Source organism: Oncorhynchus keta, chromosome 25 (genome assembly GCF_023373465.1).
Source record: "Oncorhynchus keta strain PuntledgeMale-10-30-2019 chromosome 25, Oket_V2, whole genome shotgun sequence".
Classification (NCBI taxonomy): domain Eukaryota; kingdom Metazoa; phylum Chordata; class Actinopteri; order Salmoniformes; family Salmonidae; genus Oncorhynchus; species Oncorhynchus keta.
In genome coordinates, this window is record NC_068445.1 from 6,164,190 (window position 1) to 6,181,669 (window position 17,480).

General features: G+C 39.1%; 1 protein-coding gene across 1 annotated transcript in view; it reads left to right on the plus strand.

Annotated features, from left to right (window-relative positions):
* LOC118357816 (uncharacterized) overlaps nt 1-16,580 on the plus strand; it is a 37,351-nt gene extending 20,771 nt beyond the window's left edge. Inside the window, exons 6-7 of the mRNA XM_052479981.1 lie at nt 78-383; nt 15,692-16,580. Coding sequence (XP_052335941.1) covers nt 78-383; nt 15,692-15,816 — 431 coding nt within the window. The 3' untranslated portion in view covers nt 15,817-16,580. The remainder of the gene's footprint in view (nt 1-77; nt 384-15,691) is intronic.
* Nucleotides 16,581-17,480: the final 900 nt, after the last annotated feature.

Here is a 17,480-nt window from a genome sequence, read left to right on the forward strand (position 1 = left end):
CATCTGAAGTCTGAAAACGTGTGTGTGACGGTCCTTTCAAGAAGCCTGTAAATGTTATTTTTTCTCTTGAAAACCAGACAATCACGTACGTAAACCCAAAGTGACGGTCTACCCAGCGTCCAACCCTGAGTCGAATGGGAAGATCACCCTGCTATGTCTGGCTAGAGACATGTTTCCAGACTTGGTCAAGATCTCATGGGAGAGGGAGGATGAATGCGGTCAAATAGTGGAGGTGTCCAAAGCAGAGACGGAACAGCTGGAGCAGAGGGAGGAAGGGCGGACGACCAGTATGATCATCATTGATAAAGAGAATGCGTACAGGAACAAATACATCTGTTCTGTGGAGCATGAATGGGGCGCTCAAGATATTGACATGCTAAAAGGTAAAGCCAGTCATCGAAATAGTTTTACATTCGTGTGTATTCTTTATGTAAATGTATTCATGTAATATATTTATATGAGTCGGCATTCATGTAGGCTATTCAACCATGTAAAAAGTGCATACCTTTCAGTGGCAGGCATACGTGACATATTCAGTCGCTTTGGCTCCCTCAGTCGTGGTCGCAATTTACTGTGGAGAGTTAGAATAGTAGAATACGCAAGGTGTAAATTCGAAATGAGCATGTGCATCAGCAGTTTTTCTCTTGTTTTGTCAGTCACTGACAGTCATTTAATTGGCCATGTCAGCTAACCATTTTCGGATTGGTACCCTTTACAGACAGACTTTACGGCATGTTGCCTGTGAAACACCAAATCAGGAAATTTACAGACCAATTCATTCAGTCCTATTTTTACCACATTCTGGGATAAGCCTTTTATATCCCTCAACAAGTTTAGGAGTGGGACTAGACCTGTGAAGATGTGCGTGGACATCAATCTTAATAACATACACTATCACAAATAAATCCATTACACTATCACAAATAAATCCATTATTAATTCGTTTTAGGTAGGTCCTAAGAAACATAAGACTAATAAAAAAATCTCTAAATAATATAATGGCATATTTAGAGTTTAATTTGGCTACTGGTCTGTGCAGCCTATATGCGCCGTCAAAATATAAAAGTCATATTTTGAAGGCAAGCCCATGCTATTTTTTAATCCTCCTTTCATCTCTTTCCTACCCTTACTCCGCTTTGTTAGGGAGCACTTAATATAGGCTACATTGTTGCATGCTAAATGTTTCTGAACAGTGTTAGATGAGCATGTGAATAGATGAGCTACACCACCTCCGCTTACCATGGCACTGCCATTAGGCCTAAACCTAAATATCACCATGGTATTGCATCATTTATACCATGGTATAGATCTGAACAATGGTTTTAGCTTTGAAGTGTGATGGTACTGCGATGCACCTAAATAATACCATAGATGTGGATCATGGAAATACCATGGTTTTAAACTGCATTATACAATCTACCATGGTAACACACAATCGTGATATTTATTTATTTATGATTTAGGATTTATTTATTTATGATAGCATATTTATTAAGTGAAAAATGTATTTTATCTCAATGAGAAAAACCTGTATAAATAAAGGATACATAAACATTTTAAAAAGTGTGTGTGTTACCATAGCACAGTGGCAGTATAATGCATTAAATAAATAAACACCACAAGGTCAAAAGAGGTTGCTTGGTATTATATTGATTCATTTATATACCAGTATGGGCAAGTTTCTCATCAAATCAGAGGCAGGCTGCTGTTGTTGGTCCTAGTTTGTCTGTAACATCAATGAAACAGGGGTAATACATTCTGTATTAATAGTGCCGTTTTTAATTCAGGTTGGCAACACAGGGAACCCAATCAAGAGCAAAAAACGGTACGATTGATAAAGAAAGTTAAGTAGCTTAATCTTTGGCATTTTGTAATAATTTAGAGTATTTATAGTTAAGGGGTGTTGTGGTTATTTCGTCCCGCAGAGTGAGCCGCTCGCTCTGGTGGTTGCTTCACGCGCACTCACTCTACAGTGGCTCTTGCGCTAGCATCCTAGTAGTCAGTAAGTCAGTTGCAGTTTTGACATGTTCTCGGTACCCGCAAATTGAGCTACTTTGCAAACAATTTCCCGGTTGCCGGTTCTTGGCCTATTTCTAAATTGCGACGAGGCATTTCTCTTATTAAAATATATTGTAACGACCCTGGGTTTATAAGCGCGGATATCGACTCTGCCGCTTGAGCATGCTTTTGGGGTACAGTCACTTATAAACCCAGGGTCGTTACACTACTCCCTCCTTTCAAATAGTGCGTCCTCGCGCTAGCTTGCGACTCTACGCTTTACTGGAACGCGCTCACCGGCCATGCACATGCACTGTCTTGGATGCAAGGTCCGATCACGTCTGACACCAGTGTAAGGAAACAGCAGGGAGCAGGTCTCGAACCCTCGACCTTCCAGCCCGAGGTCTGGCGCGCAATCGACTGTGCAGAGTCCTTTTTTCCGCTGTTATAAACCCAGGATCGTTACACTATGTTGAAATGACAATATCACTGGAATCATTGCAAATCAATTCATGCCACTTGTGTAGCCTACCTGGAGCTGGTAAACCAATTTAATAAATAGCCTACGACTTCAGTTTGTTGTTGCAGCCTTGTGTTATTTTGAACGCATTCGATTGACAGTAACAGTAGTCAGATGGGCTACAGGTAAAACATTTTTTTTTTTTATAAACACTGACTGTTGTTGACAAGCATATTCAGTTCATATACATATTATTCATATTTAATTCAGTGATTGAAATTATGACCCCCATCCTGAGTAGTTTATTCCAGCATGCTACTGGGAAACACAAGCACTTCTTATTACGAAAACGCCTTCCTATTCATGAATGAATTAGTCTGTTAATTTGAACTAAGCAAGCTGCTAAATTGTTCAGTTTATATCTTGCCTACATCTTGTCTGGATTACTGTAGACTATCTGAAAAGAGATGTAGGCCTATTAGTAGTCTATGCCTATTGAAATGACAAGTCAATCTCGCAAATGGGCCATTTATAACGGTTTGTAGTCTTAACATGTGGCACATAATAACAGCACAATTGCCGTTTTTTATGGTCATCCAAATGTTTCTTGCTCAGAGACTTCGAGATCCTCTTGTCCAACTTTCATCACTCAAACTCTTCCGTCAGATTTATCTAGAAACCTGGTTCAGCCCTGAATGCTGATTTGTCATATACCACAGGTATAACCAAACATTGCTTTTTACTGTTCCAATTATAGTTTTAACCAGTTGAAAATAGCAATAAGCCACACTGGGGGTTTGTGGAATATGACCAATATACCACGGATAATGGCTGTATCCAGGCAGTCCACATGGTTTCATTGTTAAGAACATTCCTTAGCCGTGGTATATTGGCCATATACCATACCCCTTATGACTAATAAATTAATTTGAATATGTGGCAAGAGAAAATATAATTTGCCTTTATTAAATTCGCCAGATCATTTTCTGTCAATAAATGTTGATTTAACTCGTTTGACTGCTATGACTAACCAATGTCATGGCTTGCAATAATTATTGTTTTGAGGAAACACGAAATTTGCTTCTAACATTACTATGATATTCCTTATTAATTGGCTCAATAACGTTATGGAAAATGGGATTATTGTATAGATATTGCAACTCCTCTCTTGTTGTGAAAGAAAAATGGGGATAGTTTTCAGGCCTTTTCGTAGGTTTTGTGTGGTCATTGTGTTAGACATTTTTGATTGACCTGGCAACCCTGATCAGTTGAATCATTCAATTTGAATGAGAGAGCCAAGCCAACTGAAAACTAGATAAACTAAATATTTTAAATGTTATCATCATGGTGAACGAGTTATAACGCATAGGACATGAAACACCAAGTTAAGCGGAGTGTAATGATAATATTAATTTTTATCACATTTTTTTATTAGTTTAATTGATTTATAAGAGACCATTAGCATACAAGCTAATGTCAGCTAAATGTAGCTCCTGTCATGCTAGCCTATCGTAATCATGATGACAGGACCACACAGTGTAAACAAAGGGAAACATTGTAACTTGATATTTTTAGGGATATGTTGAGAATGACATTTAATATGGCTGCAATCCCACTATCGGGGTAAGTGTCATCAACAACTGCTGAATAGCATAGCGCTACATACAATAAATATTACTATAAATATTTCTAGTCATGAAATCACAAGTGCAATAAAGGAAAACACAGTTTAGCCTTTTGTTAATCCACCTGTCGTGACAGATTTTGAAATTATGCTTTACAGCGAAAGCAATACAAGCATTTGTGTAAGTTTATCAATCGCACAATAAAATATTAAGTACACTTAGCATCAGGTAGCTCGTGTAACGGCTCTCTTCTATCTCCTCCTCTGACGAAGAGGTGGAACAAGGATCGGACCAAAATGCAGCGTGATGATGATTCATGATATATTTTAATGAAGGAAAAACTATACATGCAGAAACTACAAAAATAATGAAATGAAATAATGAAAACCGAAACAGCCCTATCTGGTGCAAACACAAAGACAGGAACAATCACCCACGAAACACTCACAGAATATGGCTGCCTAAATATGGTTCCCAATCAGAGACAACGATAATCACCTGACTCTGATTGAGAACCGCCTCAGGCAGCCATAGACTACGTAGACACCCCACAAAACCCCAAGACAAAAACACACCACAATAACCCATGTCACACCATGGCCTGACCGAAATAAATAAAGAATAAACATAATATATTTAGACCAGGGCGTGACAGCTCGGTCACGAAAATCAGAAAAGCAATCAAATTAATTGTTTACCTTTGATGATCTTAGGATGTTTTCACTCACAAGACTCCCAGTTACACAACAAATGTTCCTTTTGTTCCATAAAGATTATTTTTAGATAAAAAATACCTCCGTTTGTTTGTCACGTTATGTTCAGAAATCCACAGGAAAGAGTGGTCACGACAACGCAGACGAAAATTCAAAATAGTTTCCATAATGTCCACAGAAACATGTCAAATGTTTTTTACAATCAATCCTCAGGTTGTTTTTAAAATATATAATCGATAATATATCAACCGCAAATGTCTTTCACAGTAGGAGAGGGAAAAACAATAACTATCCAAACTCTGTTGCGCGAGCAAAACTCATGTGACCACTTGACGCAATGTTATCGTTCTGGTTCATTTTTCAAAATAAAAGCCTGAAACTGTCTGAAGACTTGACACCTTGAGGAAGCGATAGGAAAAGGAATCTGGTTCATATCCCTTTACATGAAGCAAAGGGAAGCTATGGAACATGGAGTTTTCAAAATAGAAGCCACTTCCTGTTTTGATTTTCCTCAGGGTTTTGCCTGCAATATCAGTTCTGTTATACTCACAGACAATGTTTTAGAAACTTTAGAGTGTTTTCTATCCAATACTACTAATAATATGCATATATTAGCAACTGAGACTGAGGAGCTGGCAGTTTACAATGGGCACCTTTTCATCCAAGCTACTCAATACTGCCCCTGCAGCCATAAAAAGTTAAGTGATAATGCCCGAGAAGCCGGTGTTTGTTGGATATATTGGCAGGGGTGTTGTTATGCCAGAGAGGAAGTTGACAGCTGGCAAACAGTGCCATTACATCCTCCAAACACCAGCTTCGAGGGCATTATCATTTTTATACAACAGGTTACCAACATATTCAAATAATGATTGATATACTTTCATTAAAAATTATATTTTGATGAGTTTATTAATACTATTTCATCCTTCCACAAGATATAGTCCCGACACAAATTGAGGGTTGCTACCCAAGCCGGCTGGTCTTTCATTCTATTGGTTCTGTTGCTAGAGACACGACCCAACCTAGTCGTTCAGTCTTTTTGTACTCTATCTAAGGACGCGACACAGTCATTTGTTCTAAATGTTCCATTGCCATCCAGGCTGTCAACGTTCTTATCCCTTGCTTGCTAGCTAGCCAACTATGGCTAACTTACAGTCATGTCAAAAAGTGCAGCCCGAATAACAGCAAAGTAGCAGCATTTGCATTTGTTTAATCTTTTTTCTAGTGACATTTATTTGGATCATCCATAACAATGATCTAATGACGCACGATTTCGCCTGACAAAATATGCTCACTCATCAGGACACTGTTGTTCAGAGGAGCTAGCCAACAACACAGCTACAGTAATACAATCACTTAAAACTGAAGATGGAAAGACTGCAAAGTTAGTGCGTTCCATTTGTCTTTTCATCAATTGACATTTGTTTGTATATATCCATCAAAATTATGCCAGCTGATTCATGATTTCGACTGGCTGAGAATCACTGCATGCCTGCCTGTCGGTCTTGTCCGGACTCCGGACATGTTCATTACTATGGGACAGCAGGAGATCGAATTTTAATATTGAAACAATGTGGCAAATGCCGGAGAAACGGACACTACGGTTTATACAAATCTCCGCTGTTGCAAACTAAATGTTAGTCTAAAAGAAATGTTACATAATGTCTAGATGCTATTTATAGTGGGAATCAAGTATATAACTTCCCTGCCTGGGCTGATGAGACCCACCCGTTGTATAAGACGAAAATGTATCTATGAGATACTTGTGTCGAGTCTGGACTATCATTAAATGTGAAGACTAATTTATATAAAATAATTTCTCTTTGTTTAATTATTACGTGAATAAACTAATCAAGGAAGGTGGGGCACCACGGAAAATTTTGCCGTAAAGCCTTTTTGAAATCTGTCACAGTGGCTGGATTAACAAGAAGTTAAGCTTTACCTTCCCGTAAGAAGTTAAATATTTATTTACTAACTAACTAAGTAACCACAAAAATACATCAAACATACAGTAGATATTGGTTACTAGCAATGACACAAAGAAAAGGTCCCTAGTAGATGAAGCCAATTTGACGGCTTGATAGACAAAGAAAGTGGTGGGGACTGAGAGAGCGGAAAAGACTAAATGGAATCACTACACACAGTGGATAATTATACTAATTGAAATGCTAATCCTTCATTCAAGAATAATTGCAATATATATATTTACGCAAATATGTCCCTGTTGTCTCACCGTTGAAAACACCTGCTCGTCCTGTAGAGTTCATCAGAGTCTCTGGTTAAGTTCCCCAGAAGTTAAAATGTCTTTTGTGGTTGTAGGTGGATAGAATGGTTACTTCAGAGTACCATTCAGAAATGTTCTCATAGAATAGATGCTTTGGCGGGTGTCAGTATTATCGTACTAGGTTTACGTCATTTCTAGCTGCAGACTACTAATTTGTGTCATCTAGAATTTGCTCCTTCTTCTGCAGTGATCGATAGTCTCAGATTTTAACCATTTCTAGCCCTGTAGCCAAAACTACAGGTGTATGGTCTCTGTGGCCTATAGAATTGTAGCCATTCCAACGTGGGGAGTCTGGCCCAGTGATCTCTGACTTCTTAACCATTAGAGACGTCCGGCTTACCGTGGATCTCTTTGGCATGAAATGTACATTTCGTCACGGGTGGTTTTATGGAGTAGAAAAGGGCGGTTCCATTACGCCGACATAATGTCTACGCTCACAATGGGCGTGGCCACGTGTTAATCTTTAAATGAAAATCCATAGTCATTTAGAAGGAAAACATCACATTACATCTTTCCACAAATAGTTTCATATTTAATCACATACGTTTCACAATATCTAGATGTAAATTTGACAGCTGGGAAATGTACACTTTATTAAGAGATACTGTATGTGTTTCCTGTTCTTCATGAGATCACCAAATGAAAAACACTCGACTTGACTGTTAAGTGTCCACGGACCATTCCCACATTCTCCAAAGTATAAATAATATTTATTTCTCCCATTTTGGGGATTAAGAGTTTTGAACTAAGAGAAGCTCTTTGTTCTGGTAGACTCTCTCCCTCAATACTGCATGGCAGTTTCAACCAGGTATTTATGACTTGTTGTGGAGAGAGAGAGAGAGAGGGGGGGCTATGATCCTCCCCCCAGGTCACATCTTGACAGTCCCCCTCTGGTGGGTTGAATCTTGTGATTATCCTGCATGTTGCAAACCACCATAAAAACAAAGACCACATGATGTCCTGGTTGTGGATCATTGTTGCAGTCCCCCTCTGGTGGTTGACCTTGTTAAGCTCTCTAAAAGCGGAACAGTCCACCACAAGAATAGGCAGTGGATGTCCGGTTGGTGATTGCAGTTGTGGTCCCCCTCTAGCGGTTTACCTTGGTAGGTTTCCTGGAAGCTGCAAAGTACCACAGGAATGGCCAAGGGATGTCTGGTTGGTGATCGCCGTTGCAGTCAACCCGGGTAGGATTTCTGCAAATGGAACAGGCCGACACAAGGATGGGAAGTGGATGTCTGGATTGGGATCGCTGTTACGGACCCCTCGTCTGGTCGTCCAGACTGGAAGACCTGGGCAGTAATTTAGCCTGTCTAGGAATGGCGTTCCGCTAGCAGAACCCCACCTCAACATTCCACTGAAAAGGCAGTGCGCGAAATTCATAAATATTTTTTATAAATATGTAACTTTCACAGATTAACAAGTCCAATACAGCAAATGAAAGATAAACATCTTGTTAATCTACCCATGTTGTCCGATTTCAAAAATGATTTACAGGGAAAGCACCACATATGATTATGTTAGCTCATAGTCCAGTCATGAAAACACACACAGCCATTTTCCAGTGAAAGAGAGGAGTCACAAAATGCAGAAATATAGATCAAATTAATCACTAACCTTTGATGATCTTCATCAGTTGACACTTATATGACATCATGTTACACAATACATGTATGTTTTGTTCGATAATGTGCATATTTATATCCAAAAATCCCAGTTTACATTGGCGCGTTACGTGCAGTAATATTTTGATTCCAAAACTTCCAGTGATTTTCCCAGAAATACTCATAATAAACATGGATAAAAGATGCAAGTGTTATTCACAGAATTAAATATAGACTGATCCTCTATGCAACCGCTGTGCCAGATTTTAAAAATACTTTACGGAAAAAGCATGATCTGAGAACGGAGCTCAGTACCTGCTTATAAACAACGAGACAATTCCTCCATCTTGGAGTCAACGTTAGGTCAAAAAACACTATAAATATTCACTTAACTTTGATAATCTTCATGAGAAGGCAGTCCCAGTAATCCCAGTTTGACAATAAATGACTAATTTGTTCCATAAAGTTCCATAAAGCCCATCATCAGCCCGCCTGTTGTTAGCTGTTCAGTCCAGTAATCCACCATTATGGAGGCGCGACCATTTCCTACATGACAAAAACTCAAAAAATTCCGTTACAGGTTGTAGAAACAAGTCAAAACATGTCTGCAATCAATCTTGAGGATGTTTTTAACAAATATCATCAATAAGGTTCCAACCGGAGAATTTCATTGTCTGAATATATGCCCTGGAACGAGAGGACACTCTCTCGTGAGCACGCTTCATGAGATCGATACGCACTGACAGACCACTCATTCAAATAGCTATTATGAGCCCGTCCTTTATGGTACAATCTTACAACTAGGATGGAAAGACGGTGACATCTCGTGGAATCCCTGGGAAGTGCATACAAATTCATATCTACCTGGGATTTAAATTGGCACCGTTTTGAAATTCGACTTCTCACTTCCTGTTTGGATTTCTTCTCAGGTTCTTGATTGCAATATGAGTTCTGTTATACTCACAGACATCATTCACAGTTTTAGAAACTTCAGTGTGTTTTCTATCCAATACTAATAATAATATGCATATATTAGCATCTGGGACAGAGTAGGAGGCGGTTCAGTTTGGACACGCAATTCATCAAAAAGTGACATATGCTTCCACTTGACCTAACAGGTTTTAAGCAGATGTTAACAACGCACACACACTCACAAAATATATAATTCAATTTCTTCCCAAATGAGTGGCGTTGTGGCACTAAGTGATGGTTGTATGGGGCTTTGGTTATGGCTCTATCACTTCCTAAGTGTCAAAGGAACTGAAACGAAAAGTAATGAAAGCATAAACAAAAGATAATCATATTTTGTATATCACACCAAAATCATCTAATTGAACTGTATTCTATATCCGTCCAAGGTCCTGGAAAAGTGACCATATCATGGCATTGTCTAAAGTCATATCTAGGGTTCCTAATTTGCGGTGTGTTGCTTAGGGCACTATCCCAAGTTGATAACTACATGATTAGTCTACAGCTTGAAGGCACCAGCTTTGGGCAGTCTACAGGGATCACCTATGGACCTCTGTGGAGAAACTGGTAGTACGGTAGCTGTAGAGTCGAAAAGGCGTAAGAGTAAATGTTCAACTTTACTAAGGCTGGTATTTCGTTCGACCCCTTAAATAATCCCAGCATAAATCCTCATTAAATGTTCCGTTGTTCGCGTGCTTATATGCGTACATAATTACACATGCCAAGGGAAAGAACCAAATATCCTGGTAGGTTGCAACCTGTTCAGATTGATTCTGACATCATCAGATGATTTCCAGGTCAATGCCTGGAGGTCAGTAATAATTGATGTTAACCTCAAGATGTGTTAAGGGGACCTAAAGTAGTTTTACTACATTTGAATGTGTCTTACACCATTGTAGCGGTGATAGGTATGAAGGAGTCTATTTCATAGCTATGTTATCCACGGAGGAGCTAACCTCATTATGGAAGTACTCTCTAAGCACTGAACCAGTCATACGCGGTGTGATCATGGTTCATGACTTCTAATATCTTTCCTCCTGAATGGAGGGTTCTATTTATTAGTGGCATGTGTGTTGACCATCAGAAGAATGTTCTGGAGATTCCCTTACACATTGCAATCTGAGTGACTACTAACTCCTATGTCACTATTATCAATAACAATTTGACTTGTGAGGTCTCTAATCCTCTTACTGATTGTTGCTGGACTGACTGTGGTAGCATTGGTACTGGTACTCAAAGGGAACAGTTATCCTACCGATTTATTCTGAAATATTATCCCACCGGAACACATTGAGCATTTTACTATTTGTATTGTAGTTGAACTTACACATGGCAAGGCATGATTATTTTTTCCATTTGTTTTGGAGGTGGAAGTCCACTGGACTTCGTTTACGACCAGTGTGGTACACCTCAGTAATATCTTAGATGTGTTCTAAGATTATCCCCTTCTAGGGGCCGGTCTGCTCCTCACTGTTCTCATAAGGGAGTTTACAACTAGATTTGTTTTCTGCTCTGGCGGCCTCATACGGTGTTGCAGGTAGTCTCGACTCCCCCCCAACTGGCCTCGATGAGGCTCATCATGGGTCTGGGCCCCACCAGCGGTTGCTGTTGGTATCCGAGGCACAAACGAAAAGGTCGGACCCTATGAATGAGTTGTCAGCGGCCGCATTGTTATGAGAATGGCTGTAACCTTTCAACCAAATCTCCTAGTGTTTGTGCTTTAAAACTTTCAGTGGCTGTTAAGGCCTGTCAGCCACCACAGCGTCCGCGTGTGGCAACCTCTTCAGTGCCTGCGAACTGAGACGAGGATATCTGTCTGTGATATCGCAAAGTGTTTCACCAGTGGGAGTCATCAGGTCAGTTGCTGGACTGACGGCATTAGTGTCATTGCAAGGCGTGACAGTCCCCCACAAAGCAGAAGATGTATCATCGGAAGCAGAGTACACTCTGCTCATCTATTTTTTTCTTGCTGTCTTGCTAGATATCGTAAATCTCCTTGGATCGGATTCTGCTCCAAGAGGTTTCGAAACATCTTTTTCCCAAGGGTTGCTTTGACAGATACCATTTGTGGATGATTGCGTTGCAGCTAGTGTTAGAAGAAGCCAGTGTGGTCAGTGGAGAAGGCACTGTGACTTGTGACCATACATGGTTGGTTCTCCAATCCATCAGTGGGAGTTACCGATCCATCAAGCCTGCTCCGAGTAGCAGGGGTTCAGATTCGAGGCAGGTAACATACGCAGGGTGAATAAGCGATACGTCTTGGAAGTGTAGTTTCAGCATGACTCTCAATGTGAGAGGCGAGGTAGTCTTAGTGACCCCTCAAAGTGTAGTTTCGTGTAGTACTTTTAAAAGTTTCCACTTTTAACCGATGTTTAGTTGGCTTCAAAGCCCTTTTGAGATCATTTAACAATGTTTGAGAGACGAGCGTTATTGTTGCGCCCGACTCAATTAGCGCATGACAAGTTAAGCAGTCCTCCAGGAGTGTTTCCAGGTATGACCGTTTAGAGTTGTGTTTAGTGGACATATTTCCCACAAAGTGGAGTGGTCGTTCACAATGACGTGATGTGTCAAGGTGAAAACAGATCGACTTTTCTGATTTTGAGTGGGCTTTGTTTTAGCAAAGCTTTTGACCTTTTCTTCGCAACCTTTGTATCAGTCTATAGACAAAGCCTGTGGGCTTGTTTCTTTATCAAGCGGGCCCTGGATAGGGTCTCGAGTGAGAGTGGGAGAAATTAGATTTTTAAGGGTGTTAATCCCTGCGGACCTGGTGTCCGGAAATTCCCTGTCTCGTCCTTGTGACTTATCTTTTACCCTATTCTCAAAATGTTCTCTCTTTCTAGAGAACATTGGTCTAGGTTTTGATTGTCCTTTAACTCTTTGTTACCCTTGTGCTCTGACACGTTTTGTCGGTTGAGTGCAGGAACGTAGCGAACAGGTCGATTGAAGAGCGGTAGTCATTTCGATGGCGATGTACTTTACAGTTATTTCGACCACAGAGGTTATTGTATTCGTGGTTTCATGGTAGAAACCGATGATGCGCGTCATCTCTTAACACTCCAATACCTGATAATGCACCCTCCAATTGGAGTGAGTGCTCCTGGTCAAACTTCAAAACCGAGTTGTCAAAGCTCTTAGCGTTGCGAGCTTTTGATGCCTCAAAAGCTGTGTTTGCAAGCTCTCTGAGTTGTAACATAGGCAAGCCAATGTGGGCTGTAGGGCCCAAGAAGGTAATGGTGGGATACATGTTCAACAGAAACATTTGTTTGAATGGTAAAAGCTCTTCCATTCCTCTTTCAGTGAGTAGGCCAAAGTAAGCTGAACAAAGCATATGATAGTAAGCATGTGGGTGTTCATTCCGAGCTTGTTTGTCAGTGTTAGCCAGTGAGCTATCGTGTTTGTGAGTTTGTGGAAATGTGAAAGGAATGTAGGAGAATATAACACAATAGATCTGGTAAAAGATAATACAAAGAAAAAAACAACCATTTTTTTCATTTTCTTTTTTGTACCATGATCTTTGAAATGCAAGATAAAGGCAATAATGTATTTTTCCAGCACCAGATGCAATTTAGATTTTGGGCACTAGATGGCATCAATGTATGTGCAAAGTTTTAGACTAATCCAATGAACCATTGTATTTCTGTTAAAAATTTGGTGTCAAGACTGCCCAAATATGCCTAATTTGTTTATTAATAACTTTTCATGTTCAAAATTGTGCACTCTCCTTAAACAATACCATGCTATTCTTTCACTGTAATGGCTACTGTAAATTGAACAGTGCAGTTAGATTAACAAGAACCTAAGCTTTCTACCAATATCAGATATGTCTATTTCCTGGGAAATGTCCTTGTTACTTACAACCTCATGCTTAATTGTATTAGCCTACGTTAGCATAACCGTCCCGTTGAACGGGACACCGATCCCAAAGAAGTTGTTTAACTGATCGTCTTTGGTCTGCAGCCTTTTTGAGTAGAACATTGTTACTTTGAGTATCGTTCCACAAAACTGCATGCATGAAATCAAGCTGCTCGCTCCAGTTTGTAGATAACTCGTCAGATTTATCTAGTTTGGCTTGGACATCGTCGTATTTAGTTTTGGCTAAATCTAGTTGTTCCTGTAGAAGGCAATTTTAATCCTGTAGAAGATGATTTTGTTGAAGAGTTTCTGCTCTTTCGTCTTCATAAGGTTTTGCAATTACATTTAATTGTTACGTTTTCAAACGCAGTTCCATAGCTAGCTAAATGTATCCCTTTTCTGCATTTGTCATCAGTTTCCCGGTTCTCTCCACCTGTTCCTTTATGTCTACCATTTCCTGCTCGTGCTTCAGCTGTGCACTGCGGTATTGGACCGATGCCAATCTCGGATGGCAAGACATCCGGACTAAACTGGAGAGAACCTTTATAAGGCCTGTGCCAGAAGGTTGATTTTGAAGAGCGTTTGTCGCGATTTCTACTGTTTCTCCGCTAATGGCAAAGTTAGGGTTGGTATCGCTGCTAAGGTCAGAGATCAGTCATCTTATGGGTGAGGGTTCACTAATTAGCGGGAAGTGGGGACCACTCGCTCTGATAGCTTGCACATTATTATAAAATTTTAAAGGAGAAAAAATAATAATAATAAAGTTCCTATCTTTCCAAAGTTTGGTTTTGGAAAACGTTGGAAGCTTCAGAGACAATTTTAATCTATTTATAGATGTTAATGAACCATCAATACTGTATCAGTAATGTGGGAGTTGGACGTGAATGAATTTGCAAAAGCATATTGATTTGGTTAATCAATGATAATGATTAATTATAACTTTATAGACAACTGGGAATTCAACTTTAATTAACCTGAGAAGTTGGTTCATCTAGGTCATTATGGGAATGTTTAAAATGTCTCATTTAAATTAAAGAACCTGCAAATTTGACTTATTAATCAATGTTAAAAACTCTTAAGGATCTGCCCCTTTTTTTGTGCCTAAAATGACATACCCAAATCTAACTGCCTGTCGCCCAGAAGAAAGGATATGCATACTCTTGGTACCATTTGAAAAGAAACACTTTGAAGTTTGTGGTAATTTGAAAGGAATGTAGGGGAATATAACACAATAGATCTGGTAAAAGATAATACAAAGAAAAAAACTACCATTTTTTGTATTTTTTTTACCATCATCTTGGCAAGAGAAAAGCCTAAATGTATTATTCCAGCCCAGCTGCAATTTCGATTTTGGCCACTAGATGAAATCAGTGTATGTGCAAAGTTTTATACTGATCCCATGATCCATTGCATTTCTCTTCAAAATGTTGTATCAAGACTGCCCAAATGTGCCTAATTTGTTTATTAATAACTTTTCCTGTTCAAAATTGTGCACTCTCCTCAAACAATATCATGGTATAATTTCATTGTAATAGCTAATGTAAATTGGACAGCGCAATTATATTAACAACAATTTAAGCTTTCTGCCAATATCAGATATGTCTATGTCCTGGGAAATGTTCTTGTTAGTTACAACCTCATGCTAATCTCATTTGCCTTCTATTGGTTTTGGAATAAATCCTCTATTGTGCACTCCAATATGTCAAACATGCTTTTAAGTTATGTAACCAGTAGGTCCCTTTGTAGTCACTGGCCTTTTAATTATCCCACAGCCAAAGACAAGGAGGTATGGAGAGGAAGTCTTTAGTTACTATGCCCCCAGCCGTTGGAATAGCCTGCAAGAGAACCTGAGGGGGGCTGAAACTCTGGACATATTTAAAAGACATTTTAAAACACACCTTTTTAGCTTTGGGGGTGCTTTTTTATTCGTTCAGTTTTTATTGTTTTTTTTTTATTTTTTTCCTCTTGTGTTTGTTGTGTAGTAAATATTTCAGTTTTTATTTTCATTGTTTGTATTTGTTTTTTCCTGTGAAGCACATTGTGTTGCATTCCATGTCTGAAATGTGCTGTATAAATAAAGCTTGATTTGAAGAAGATGACGGCAAACAAAAAGTAACAGAAAACAGGACTTTATTCAAATAAATTCACTGGTTAAAATCTCAGCCAATATATTATTTTCTTTTCCCCAGATCGCTTCTTCTTCACGTGCAGTCTGAACCTGGCCTCTCTGGTTTACACAGTGCTGATAGTGAAGAGCATGGTGTACTGCTGTGGGCTCTCTCTCCTGCTGCACCACAGGAACATGGGGAAGTAGACACAACACCTGTAGAAAGGATACCACCCAGTATGGATAAAGATGTTGTAGGCTGGGAATAACATGGATTTGACATCCTATTGAGGTCACTTGAATAAAGGTTAAGTTAAGGTTGTGTGAAAAATAAAATCTTGAAGGTAGACCCTTACGATTTTAATGTAGACTATTTTATGAAAGTTGCCCTTGGGTATCTGTCATAGCTTAAATAACTTTTTACAAAATCTGTATTTGATTTCTAAAAAAATATTAACCTAAGTATTATATTTACCTATACATTATTAAATATGTAGGGCCATGATATCTAAAAGTCCTATGTAACATTATCCAATATAATATTTAGTAACTTGTCGTGTGTAATGAAGTGTTTTTCGCCCCAATATATTTGTTTGTTTTCTAACATATTTCATATCATAATTCAATTATTTTGTTCATGAACATGAGTAATAGATTAATACATATTTTATATTTTCTTTGAAGAACAAAAATAAGTGCTTATTGAGCAGACAAAGTGGTCTATGAGTGAATTTATTAATAGTTTTTTTTACATTGATGTTGTTTACATTGATAGGTTTGTATGAAGAGTAACATTTTCCTACGTAACACATTAATCATGTCCTTTCAGATGGGGAAGGGTTTAATAATCACTGCATGAAAGAAATGTTACAACAAACATGGCTCTGCAAAGTATTCTACATACTGTATCGGGCTGTTTTGTATGATGAAATTGTCACCATAACAGAAAAAATAAAGGTTACTTAAACCCCCCCCAAAATTGTATTTCTTTTCTAAAAGATGATCTATTCTTATTTGTGAAAAGTGTTTTATTGAATCTCTTCAGAAGCAGAGACAATAAGATCATATTTTCTTCAATCTTTTTGCTTCTATCTGCGTGTTAAGACGCAGATGTTGAGCCTAGACTCAATACTGGTGGGAAAATGTGGTCAATATATTTATATGGTTTTCTAATAAGATGGAAACAAGATATAGCTGCATAACCACAGCTAGATCATGTGATGAGTTGTTGGTTATTAATTTTTACATTTAGCGGAGGGTAATTCTTATTCAGAGTGACTAAAACCAATAACAAACTCCTAAAAAGCTACACAGTACTGCTTCGTTGCAGTGGCGGTTCTATCTTGTATTGCTCCCCCTCTATGTAATTCTTGAACAAATGTGGTGTTGTGTTGCAACCTGCTCATATCAAACATCTCCAATCCAAAGTTAAATCTAGAATTGGCTTCCTATTTCGCAACAAAGCATCCTTCACTCATGCTGCCAAACATACCCTTGTAAAACTGACCATCCTACCAATCCTCGACTTTGGCGATGTCATTTACAAAATAGCCTCCAATACCCTACTCAACAAATTGGATGCAGTCTATCACAGTGTAATCTGTTTTGTCACCAAAGCCCCATATACTACCCACCATTGCGACCTGTACGCTCTCGTTGGCTGGCCCTCGCTTCATACTCGTCGCCAAACCCACTGGCTCCATGTCATCTACAAGACCCTGCTAGGTAAAGTCCCCCCTTATCTCAGCTCGCTGGTCACCATAGCATCTCCCACCTGGAGCACACGCTCCAGCAGGTATATCTCTCTGGTCACCCCCAAAACCAATTCTTTCTTTGGCCGCCTCTCCTTCCAGTTCTCTGCTGCCAATGAC